This window comes from Hemibagrus wyckioides, linkage group LG18, assembly GCF_019097595.1.
Source record: "Hemibagrus wyckioides isolate EC202008001 linkage group LG18, SWU_Hwy_1.0, whole genome shotgun sequence".
Taxonomy (NCBI): domain Eukaryota; kingdom Metazoa; phylum Chordata; class Actinopteri; order Siluriformes; family Bagridae; genus Hemibagrus; species Hemibagrus wyckioides.
This window is the reverse complement of record NC_080727.1, coordinates 18,066,869-18,078,779: the sequence shown is the minus strand read 5'-3', so window position 1 is coordinate 18,078,779 and position 11,911 is coordinate 18,066,869. Positions and strand designations below refer to the sequence as shown.

Here is an 11,911-nt window from a genome sequence, read left to right as displayed (position 1 = left end):
GTGGAACTAAGATTCCCAAACCCTGTTCCAGCACGTCAATGCCCATGTTCAGCTCCATCACTGAAGACAAGGTGAAGGTTGGAGGAAGTGGAAGAACTGGACTGTCCTGCACAGAGCCCTGACTCTGACCACTTATGGGATGAACTGGAGTCTCCTCAACATCCCAAAATCTGACTAATGCTCTTGAGGCTGAATGAACACGCATCCCCACAGATACTGTACGCTCCAACATCTAGTGGAAAGCTTCCCAGAGGAGAAGAGTGGAGCTTATCATAACTATAACTGGGATGTGATGTTCATCAAACACATCCTGAGTGTTGGGGTCAGACTGGTTCCAGATGACAGGAATGGCACTGTAACTCAAATAATCGCTCTGTACAAACATCATGCAGAAAAGAACTCAAAATACATCAAACCTCAAGGCTTAAGGTTCAACTAACTTACGAATAAACTATGAAGTTGTAGAGAGTCTTGGGGGTGAAGCTCGACCCTGGAAGCACTTCGACTCTCAGATCTCAAAATACTTCGTTTTTTTTTTTAAACAGATAGGATAAAAGCTTAAAAGTAAAAAGCAAGCATGGATATCTGCAAAAAGCCTCACAAGCAGTACAACTGGCATGCAGAACTATTTAATAAGAAATAAACACAATAATAAAGAGACAAATTATTTTTTATTGCTTAGGAAATTTTAAAGTTATACAATGACATTGGGCTTTTTTTGAAAACAAGCTTTTAAACCACATCATGACCAGTAAGATTAGGGACAGGTTTTTGTCACTAGATACTGATAATACAAGTAAAGCATTTCCAAACAAAAAGAAAGATTGAAGTTTGTCACTCCCTACTGGTCACTTCCTTTCATGTAATACTTTCATCATTATATTTCAATGTAAAACTATGCTGCTGTTTCTTCTATCCATCATAAAACCATGTTAATTTGTACTCAGTTACCTTTTTTTTTTTTTACTTACAAAAAATTTTTTGCAAACACAGAGCAAGAAGCTAACGTTACTGGTCTAATCAAAAGGATGGCGTAGCTGCGAGACTGAAGGAAAAATTAGCGCGTATTTACAAGCCGGTCTGGTGCCAAGGATCCACAAGTATTATTTATATCTGTACAGGGTCATGAGGCGTCGTAATCATCGTCGTCTTCGTGCTTTCTTTTGAGCGAGCCAGAGTCGCTGGATGAGTTCTGAGACACCATGTTGGTTGTGATGAGGATGTTCTTGGAACCGATGAGAGAGGGATTGATGAGGACGTTCTGGACCGTGCCTGGAGTGGTCGGGGTGGCTGAGTATATAAAAACAAATAAATAATTAAATACAAATTTAGCATTTTCACTTGTTTGAGAAATGTCAGCTGACTCGGGTAGCGTACTGACCTGACTTAGCAGATGTTGCTTGAGAGGACGGGATCTGAACCGTGAAGCGCTGACCTGTTATCGACACCGGAGTTCCCACTTTCGAGCCCATCGTCTGCACTGACGGTGTAGCTGGGAACCACAACAACAACAACAAAAAAAATGCTTTACTTTTTACACCATGATACAAATCAGGCATCAGAGTGCTATGTCTCGATCACAGCACTGTTTAAGATTTATAATCCCACTGTCAGGGGTCATCCAGAGGAGGAAGAGTCTCAAAGTTTCTCTAAAGTGTCCTCACTTCTTTTTCCTCGCCTCTTGGATTAAAGCTGTTTTGTAACCAGAACTATTTTTTTCTAAAGCGCTATACAAATCAAATTTGAACCAAATGCATCAAAACATATTTGCTATGTGTAGTTTTATTCTCACAAATTATCATTAGTTTTTAATTATCATTTAAAATAACTCACAGCTGGGACTTTTTTCTTCCTTTGCGACTATTTACAAAAAATAAAAATATTTACACTCATGCAACAGGTTTCTGCCCTATGAGAAAAAAAAATACACATGATTGTCTCACAATTGCGACTCTTTACCTCGCAGCGCCAATTTTATAGCTGCTACTATTTAAGAAATTTTTTTTTAAAAAAGGACCATTTTTACAATACTGTATCCCAAAAGTGACTTTTTTTTAAAAATTAGAGCTTTAAAAATAAATTAATTAATTAAAACATGCCCTACTACTTTAGTTCTCAGTTGTGACTTTTTAATCAAACTAAGTTTTGTAAAATCAGCACAAAAACATTTAATTGTTTTCCGTTCGCACGTACATCAAATGTCGCCACTTTTTAATCGACGACCGCCTGAACTTGAAATGTTTTGTTTTATCGGAAACTACACAAACCCCAATTCCAATGAAGTCGGGACGTTGTGTAAAGCGTAAATAAAAACAGAATACAATGACCTGCAAACCCTTGTTGACCCATATTCAATTGAAAATACCACAAAGACAAGACTGTCTCTTGCAAATATTCACTCATTCTGAATCTGATGCCTGCAGCATGTTCCAAATGAGCTGGGACAGGGGTTATTTTCACCACTGTGTTACATCACCTTTCCTTTTAACAACACTCAATAAATGTTTGGAAACTGAGGACACTAACTGTTGACGCTTTGTAGCTGGAATTCTTTCCCATTCTTGCTTGATGTATGACTATTGCTCTGCGTTTTGCGCTTCATAATGCGCCATACATTTTCAGTGGAAGACAGGTCTGGACTGCAGGAAAGCCAGTCTAGTACCCATACTCTTTTACTACGAAACACGTGCAGAATGTGGCTTGGCATTGTCCTGCTGAAATAAGCAAGGATGTCCCTGGGAAAAAAAAAAAAAAAAAAAAAAAGATGTCGCTTGGATGGCAGTATATTTTGCTCCAAAACTTGTTTGTACCTTTCAGCATCAATGGTGCCTTCACAGACGTGCAAGTTACCCAGGCCATGGGCACTAACACACCCCCATACCATCACTGATGCTGGCTTTTGAACTTTACGCTGTTAGCAGTCTGGATGGTCCTTTTCCTCTTTAGCCCAGATGTCCAAAAACAATTTGAAGTGTGGACTTGTCAGACCACAGCACAATTTTCCACTTTGCATCAGTCCATCTCAAAGGAGCTCGGGCCCAGAGAAGCCGGCGGGGTTTCTGGGTGGTGTTGATGTATGGCTTGCGCTTTGCAAGCTTGTAGATGTTGCGGCGAACTGTGTTAACTGACAATGATCTACCAAAGTGTTCCTGAGCCCACGTGGTAATATCCGTTACAGAATGAGATCTGTTTTTAATGCAGTGCCGCCTGAGAGGATCGAAGGCCACGGCCATTCGGTGTTGGTTTTTGGTCTTGCCGCTTAAGTGCAGAGATTTCTCCGGATTCTCTAGATCTTCTGATGATATTATGGACTGTAGATGACATCTTTGCTTGTGAATGACTGGGCCTCCTTTTATACCCAATCATGACACTCACCTTTTTCCAATGAACTTGTTCACCTGTGGAATGTTCCAAATAGGTGTTTTTGGAGCATTCCCCAACTTCCCCAGTCTTTTGTTGCCCCTGTCCCAGCTCTTTTGGAACATGTTGCTGGTATCAAATTCAGAATGAGTGAATAGAGACAATCAAGTTTCTCAGTTTGAACATTGCATGTCTTGTCTTTGTGGTGTTTTCAATAGAATATGGGTCAACAAGGATTTGCAGGTCATTATAATCTGTTTTTATTTACACTTCACACAACGTCCCAACTTCACTGGAATTGGGGTTTGTAAATTCAGCTAGTTTTTTGGCCACCATTTTAAGGTTCAATTTGATTAATAAGTAATCAAGAGGTTTATCACTGTTTTTAAACTGAATGGAAGAAATCACAGCATTGTCATTATTCTGAAAGCTCAGTGAAAACTCACCGAGAGTCGGTGTGCTTGGTCGACTGGACACGGCCCCCACGCTGAGGCGCGGCACCGTTATTCTCCCCGCCGAGGAAGTCACCTACAACACAGCGTCGTCAGCACAGAGTCTCACAACACACACTGTATTATTTACACTTCCATCATCAGGAACCCTGACCTTTTTCTGCAGAGACTTGAGCCTGTAGTTCGGGGCAGTTAAGCAGTAGCGGTCCGGTGGAAGACGAGGACCTGCGTACGGCTTAATCAGGGGCAGCGGGGTTTGATTCTTCTGCCTGGCGACCTCGAGCAGAAACTGCGAGGAGATTGAGATCGTTGAGTTTGTTGCATTTATTTATATATTTCATTATAGGAGGCTTGGAAGCGACTCACGTCTCGCGGCGGCGGTGACGTAAAGGACTGATCCATTCGACACTGGATGGCTAACCGGATGTCGTCAGCGTCCACGTTGGACTTCTTAGCGTGTGTGGCGTATATTTTGGCATCTTCGATGATGGTTGTGACGTATCCTACAAAAAGTTAAAAATGTTGAGGGGAAAAAAATTACACACGGGAGGAATACTATTGCCCTTAACACCGAGAATATCCTGTGGTGCAGACTGTCTCATGTGAAAACACAATCTTACATCATCCATGAAAGAAGCTCGGCTGACACAGAGTCTGGTTTCAAGCCTAAACATACCAAAGTCACGGCCAAGAATCAAGAAACTTGAGCTCCTTACTATAAAACAATACTGTGACGTCACACTCAAATAAAGCGTCTTAACTCCAGTGACTCCATTACGTCTTCCAAGATTGACATTAAGTAGTCAGATATCATCCTCAATCAGATGATTTAGTCAGGATCATCTCACTCAAATGAACTGATTCAGACTGATATCTGCTTATTATTTATTATTATATATAATAATATAGTTATTATATATAATTACAAAACACAGAAGCAGTTGACTTGATTGGGGAAAAAAAAATACAAAAAAATTAATTTTATTATTACACTTTAATTATTAAATACTAATGATTACTGATAAGTTTTTTCTTACTGCTGGCAGTTTGTAGAAACATTTTCCTGTATCGCACCCCATGCCTTGCATATTTTAAAATACAACAGTGGGCTGAATATATATTCATTTAACTTCAGTGTATTAAAGAATAAGCACTTCTGCGTCTCTCTAAGCGTGTGGTCTGGGCCAAGGTGCCGGACGCCTCGAACTTACTGTACATGAACTCCAGCATCTGATTGATGACCCTCGGCTCATACTCCGTGATTCCCATGTCCTTCAAAATCTGCATCATAACCTGAAAGAAGCCAAACACCGGACATGTGAGATAGAAGACGAAGACAGTGAGAAATGATGCAGAACAAATCAGATGATGGTGAAATTTCATGCTTTATCTTTAAAAGTGTCAATTTTTTCTCTCTTGTTTGTTTTCCCAGTGAGAGAGATGGAGATTTTGTGCACGAGGTATCACCACCTCTCCTGTTCTCTGGGTTTCTCTCCATCTCTCTGGCAGGTTCTCGCTCCCTTCCATACCCATCTCTCTCACTCTTTCCAAAACAACCTCCTGAGATATAAGCGATATGGACAAGTCTCTTTTGTTTTTGTTAAATCAGACTGGACACAACTGTTTTTCCTTCTTCAATGCATCGCTGCTGTATATTTATCAGTTTGTAAACAATCCTATGTATATCGTGACACACACATCGTGTAGCGTAGAACTGCCTCCAAGCATCGCCGTGTGATTTATTTCACACACACACACCCCCACACCCCTTTGCCCTTACAAAGTGCAAATGCAAACCAGTGGAGAAGAAAACAGCAGCGTGCTTGATTTTATTCAAGAATTTTCAACAAAACCCAAACGATTCGGACGATTCAAAAGAAATTGAACCGACTCCTTAACACACGCGCGCAACGATTCGTTTCGATGTTTAGCTCGTTGAGTGCACCGAGACAAACTTTTTTTTTTTTTTAATTGCTTGACATTTCTTTTAAAAGAACAAAAGAAACAAACAGACAAACACACACACGAAATAATCTTGTTTAACGATCGTACCTGTGCATCTTTCGGAACAGTTTTCGGAGACGCCATTTTCGCTCTCGTTCACGGGCTACTCCTACACCCGCCCATATTGACGAGGTCATATCCGGTTATGCAGATTCCTTCGTCAGTTCCTGAGTAGGAGGGTTTGTTTTTTTAGCCCGTGTGTGCGTGTGTCTCTATAAATACTCCTAACGATAATAACAATACTACTACTAATAATAAAACAACACAGTATTGTCCACGCGGATGACAACATTTGCCTGAAACTGACGTGATTTGAACATTTTTGTCCCTTGCCAAAGCTGGTGAAGTGACGTCAGAATAATAATTAGCCTGCTAACGTTGTGTTTGTAAACTACTGGTTTGTACAGGCGAGAAGCTAGCTAGTTAGCTAGATGCTAACGTACGCGTACCTGTTAGGTAGCTGACTCGTTTAGCACGGGATAAGCTGAGGAGTGTCGTTTCAGTTTCGGTATGAGATAGAAGACAGCTAGGAAGCGTTAGCAGAACCCAAACAAAATCAACCTGTTCACCAACTACTAGTATCTTCAGCCTGGTCAAGACAAGGTAAGTAGACTAACTAACGAACTCAACCACATGACTTTGCGGTTTTTGCGCTTCTAAAACGATTCAGGTCATGTTGGGAAATCATCTCATCCCTTCAAGTCACATGCCTAACTACCTAGATTCATTGGGTCCACTCTTAAATACACTCCTGATTGAAGTTAGTCATGGTAACTTAACTGTGTGTTGTTAGATGTGAGGTTTTTGCAGAGCTGTCAGTCAAGTTACCAAACAGCACGCTGCATCAAGTCATGCAGCTCAGGTTCCTCTTTTTCTACAGTCTTCTTTCCATCCTCGCAAATAAACCATGACGGCCATGCGCGTCGATGCCAAGGTGGTCATGCTGGGGAAGGAGAGCGTGGGTAAAACCAGCCTGGTGGAGAGATACGTTCACCATCGCTTCCTCGTTGGACCGTATCAAAATGTGAGTATGGGGACACGCCGAGGAAAGGAGGTCGCTTTTAAGAAGCGATCGTAGAAGCTTTCAGGTAGGATAAGTGTACTAGATTTGTGATCGAGTCGCACAACACGGGAGCCTGTTCACAGCCTACGCTCACACCAGATACAATACACACACCAGAGATTCCATGCACACTAGACAACACCCCAAGATGGCAGTTTTATTATAAACTCCTTAGACTTTCTCAAGAGGAATAGGAAACAACCGAGATTCTCGTTTCAGACAAAACGTAATTTCAAGGTGGAAGTATTTATTACTGGAATTTTGTTTTGCCTTGGGGAATTTTCCGAAGCTGTCACGCCGGTCGTATTTTTAACTGGAACTCAACTGCGCATGCACACATCCAGAAAGATTGCACGGTCACATAACCATCATATGTCTCTTACCTCTGCTAGGTCTTCTCTGACATGTCCTTTTAAATGTCATGTGTGTTTTAACGTTCTGTGGTTTAAACTTTGGTGTCCGTGGAAAAGCACGGAAAAGAGGGAGCTCTTCCTGAAAAAATAATAAAGCTCTTTTCCTACAGGATGTCATGAAATCGTATTTCGTCCATTGTGTATTACCTTGGGTTGTTTCTACTGCTGGGCTGCTTTTATACAAGGGAAAAATGCACCATAGAAAATGACTGATATGATGGATAAAGATGGGACTAATGTTCCAGAAATACTCCAGTATTAATGAAATAATTAAGACTAATTCATTCCGAATAGATCTCAGGTTTCTCCTCTCGCGTGTGTAGTGTATGTGCGATTACTGCTAACGAGAATTTTGACATTTCCCCGTATTGAGGAAAGACGGAAAGTTCGTTTTTTTTTCGAAATGCGCTTCAGGAAGTCTAAGAGCCCCTGCTGAAGCCGTCAGTAAACACGTTAAGTGTTTATCTTTATAGTGAATAAATCTCTACCTCTGTCAGCACTGGGAAGACTTTTACAAAAAAAGAAGAAGAATTTGTGGTTTTCTGTGACCAAAGCGCACAAAACCCACAAACCTAAAGGAAACAGCTTGGAACTCACATTTTCCAGTGAAGCTGCAGGGCTGTGATTCAATCCGAAAAGAAAAGGACAGACATTAAATGGAATTTTTATTGTCACCTTTATCGTTAGACTGAAATAATCCTAGTCTTATAAGGGTTTTTTTAACAGGATTGAACTTGTGTGTTTCAAGGGAAACATTTAGAAATTCTTGTATGGTGCAATTGTCTGTAGGCTCCAGATGTTGTAAACTGGGCTAAAATTGCTCAAATTGTGCGTGAGTCACTTGCCTGGGGAACACATGGCACCAGGATGGTAGATGGAAGAAGGTAAGCCGGCGGAGGCAGTGTCATGCTTTGGGCAATGTTCTGCTGGGAAACCTTGGGTCCTGCCATCCATGTGGATATTACTTTGACACGCACCACCGACCTAAGCATTGTTGCAGACCATGTACACCCTTTCATGGAAACAGTATTCGCTGATGGCTGTCATCCATGTCTTTATGGACCTTGCTTTGTGCACTGGTGCACAGTCATGTTGGAAGAGGAAGGGGCCAGCTCCAAACTGTTCCCACAAAGTTGGGAGCATGGAATTGTCCAAAATGTCTTGGTATGCTGAAGCATTCAGAGTTCCTTTCACTGGAACTAAGGGGCCAAGCCCAGCTCCTGAAAAACAACCCCACACCATAATCCCCCCTCCACCAAACTTTACACTTGGCACAATGCAGTCAGACAAGTACCGTTCTCCTGGCAACCGCCAAACCCAGACTCGTCCATCAGATTGCCAGATGGAGAAGCGCGATTCGTCACTCCAGAGAACGCGTCTCCACTGCTCTAGAGTCCAGTGGCGGCATGCTTTACACCACTGCATCCGACGCTTTGCATTGCACTTGGTGATGTATGGCTTGGATGCAGCTGCTCGGCCATGGAAACCCATTCCATGAAGCTCTCTGCGCACTGTTCTTGAGCTAATCTGAAGGCCACATGAAGTTTGGAGGTCTGTAACGATTGACTCTGCAGAAAGTTGGCGACCTCTTCGCACTATGCGCCTCAGCATCCGCTGACCCCGCTCCGTCAGTTTACGTGGCCTACCACTTCGTGGCTGAGTTGCTGTCGTTCCCAAACACTTCCACATTCTTATAATACAGCTGACAGTTGACTGTGGAATATTTAGGAGCGAGGAAATTTCACGACTGGATTTGTTGCACAGGTGGCATCCTATCACAGTTCCACGCTGGAATTCACTGAGCTCCTGAGAGCGACCCATTCTTTCACAAATGTTTGTAAAAACAGTCTGCATGCCTAGGTGCTTGATTTTATACACCTGTGGCCATAGAAGTGATTGGAACACCTGATTCTGATTATTTGGATGGGTGAGCGAATACTTTTGGCAATATAGTGTATAAGAGAGCGAGAGAAGGTTAAAAAATATTACCTGTAGGGTCAGGAACTGCTGGGTGGCTGCGTCAATCACAAAAACTCACCTGGATGCTGGATTTTAAGCAGTAAACAAATGGACAGGACAGTCCATGTTTGCTCTAGATTGCTCGTATTATCTAACGATGTACCGCTTCTCTCTCTGACATGCGTCTTTATTCCATATTGCATACAGACCATCGGAGCTGCGTTTGTTGCCAAGTCTATTAACGTTGGAGACAAAGTGATCACTCTGGGGATATGGGTGAGTCCTGTCGCTCTGTCCAGTTTGTCACAAATATCCAAAAAATCACTCGCACAAAACACTCGTTTCACCTTCTTTTAGGACACAGCTGGATCTGAGCGGTACGAGGCTATGAGTAGAATTTACTACAGGGGAGCCCGAGCTGCTATTGTGTGTTACGGTGAGTACGATTCCCTACATTTCTTTCCCTGGAAAGAGTCTTGTGATTTTTATTTTTTTTTGTAAATCTCATTCCTCAAGGGTAAGGTTGTGTCTTTATCTAAAGTGAACTTTCTAGTAATCTTCAGGTAGTACGAGGAAAAATAACAGCAGCAACTTGTTCTTATCTTTAACGTCATGAATTATCGATCCCGTTCCTGTTTAGACTTAACAGACAACAGCAGCTTCCAGAGAGCCAGATTCTGGGTAAAGGAGTTACAGACGTTCGAAGAGGTACGCTCATCTCTTTTCTGATTTTAAAATAAAATCTTAAATAATTTATCTGACAGCTACTTGTTTGTTAATGTGTTCGTTTCATTGTTTACAGCACTGTAAGATCTACTTGTGCGGCACCAAGAACGATCTGGTCGAAGGTGACCGAAGCGCACGGCAAGTTGACTACCACGACGTACAGGACTTTGTGGAAGGTAAAGGTTAAACTGACGTGTATTGACGTTTTAGTGAACAGTAATCAGAACCTAACGCCTTCTCTCCGTCCTCCACAGAAATAGGAGCACAGCATTTCGAGACCTCAAGCAAAACAGGAAACAATGTTGGTAAGCATCTGAGATGACGAGTTCAAATCCGAATACGATTTTATTCCCTCCACGGACTACTTCGAGTCACACGGAGGAGAAAATGTCACTTTCTCAAGCAAAATAACCCCAAACCTTCCCTGTCCCACTCTATAACAGATGCACTCTTCATGAAAGTAGCAGAGGATTTCAGTAACTCTGCTTTTGAGCTCCTTCCAGGTAAAAAAAACAAACAAAACCGAACACTAAATGATTTTCTGTTTCCCGTCTCTTGTGTTCAGTCTAATGCTCTGCTTTTTACTTCCAGAGGAGAAAGGAGTGAACCTGGGCCAGAAGAAGAACTCTTATATCTACACCTGCTGTCATCACTGACCGAACAGGAGGACGCTGTCGCGTCGCGCCGTGTAGCCTCGACGTCTCCTGCCTTTTTATTTAACACAAAAAAGAAAGAGAGAGAAAGAGGGAGGAAGACACACTGCATTATTTTTTCCAGGTCTATCATTGGATAAGGTTGTCGGAACAAGTTGTTTGTGAAAATGACAGACTAAACGCAGGAGAAATGAGAAGTGGAACCTGCAGTGCATGGAAGTGATTATTATGCCGGTTCCTGATTGCCTTTTCTCAAAACACCCATACACACACACACACCGTGTGAAAGCAGTGAGGGATTTACACACATAGTGAGTTTACACACACTATACACTCACTGCCACACACTTACTGTTACACTCATATGGTCTATTTATTTGCAATACTAAGCTAAAGCGTCATGAATGTCTATAGCTCCTTTTCTTCCCTTCCTCCCCCACCGACATGCATGTTTTCTGTTGACATTAATATTGAGGTCCAAACGTGGGTCATGGAACCGGTTCTGGATCAGCGGTTCTGGCACTGTTATAAGGAAATGCTCTTTCTGCTCAAAGTGTTACTCGGATTTTCCTGCACGCTGACGTGGCTTTATTATTATATTATTATTACTGTTATTTTTTTTCCTTTTTTGAAAAGAGCCTTTTGAAATATTTCAAAACATCTCTGGGTTTTTTTCCATGCATCCGAAGTGCATCGAAAGGTGATGCTCATGTTTACATTGCAAACAAAACATTTCGTTTGACTTGATTTTGATACAGGTGAATTCTCCTGTCATCGACAATGTGAATGAAAAGCATCTCATTTGTGTTGGCGGGATTTCACCGCACTCTCGTGCCTGTATAGAATTCAGTGGAGACGATGTTCGTGCCATGCGTACAAAGCCTTCTGACATTCACAATGTGTGTGTGTGTGTTATTCTCATGACCCGGTGTTGTGAACGAGTCTGAATCATTCACTTGTGTTCACCGAGCTCTCCTCCGTGGCCGTATCACACACGTGACCTCTGGCGCTCCGAGCCGATCGCGATCCGATCCACGGGACTTTCATAACCGCTAATAACGAAAGAAGCACATGAGGAAATCACGCCTGAGAAAGTGTGTGTATATCAGAACGTGAATGGAACTCCTTGTGAGCAGCAGATTGATGAAGATTTTCAGTTACAACGTGAAACTTTCTGTACTCGTCGTTTATTATGTACAAAGCGCTACAGGACAATTAAACGCTCTCACAATGCAGCATTGTTGTCTTTTTTTTTTCTTTTTTCTTTCTTTCATCCAATAC

General features: G+C 42.0%; 2 protein-coding genes across 2 annotated transcripts; one reads left to right on the top strand and one right to left on the bottom strand.

The window, feature by feature from the left end:
- Nucleotides 1-652: 652 nt before the first annotated feature.
- taf9 (TAF9 RNA polymerase II, TATA box binding protein (TBP)-associated factor) lies at nucleotides 653-5,931 on the bottom strand. The gene is made up of 7 exons (XM_058415287.1): nucleotides 5,865-5,931; nucleotides 5,024-5,105; nucleotides 4,179-4,315; nucleotides 3,967-4,101; nucleotides 3,807-3,888; nucleotides 1,382-1,492; nucleotides 653-1,290 (listed from the first exon to the last, which is right to left on the bottom strand). Exons 1-7 carry the CDS (start codon nucleotides 5,898-5,900, stop codon nucleotides 1,124-1,126), a joined length of 750 nt encoding a protein of 249 aa, XP_058271270.1. The 5' UTR covers nucleotides 5,901-5,931; the 3' UTR covers nucleotides 653-1,123.
- A 348-nt stretch (nucleotides 5,932-6,279) lies between these two features.
- On the top strand, nucleotides 6,280-11,865 carry rab24 (RAB24, member RAS oncogene family). The gene is made up of 9 exons (XM_058415289.1): nucleotides 6,280-6,419; nucleotides 6,697-6,840; nucleotides 9,459-9,527; nucleotides 9,609-9,687; nucleotides 9,892-9,959; nucleotides 10,054-10,153; nucleotides 10,232-10,282; nucleotides 10,421-10,480; nucleotides 10,569-11,865. The coding sequence occupies exons 2-9, from the start codon at nucleotides 6,724-6,726 to the stop codon at nucleotides 10,631-10,633; spliced, it is 609 nt and encodes a 202-aa protein (XP_058271272.1). The 5' UTR covers nucleotides 6,280-6,419; nucleotides 6,697-6,723; the 3' UTR covers nucleotides 10,634-11,865.
- Nucleotides 11,866-11,911: the final 46 nt, after the last annotated feature.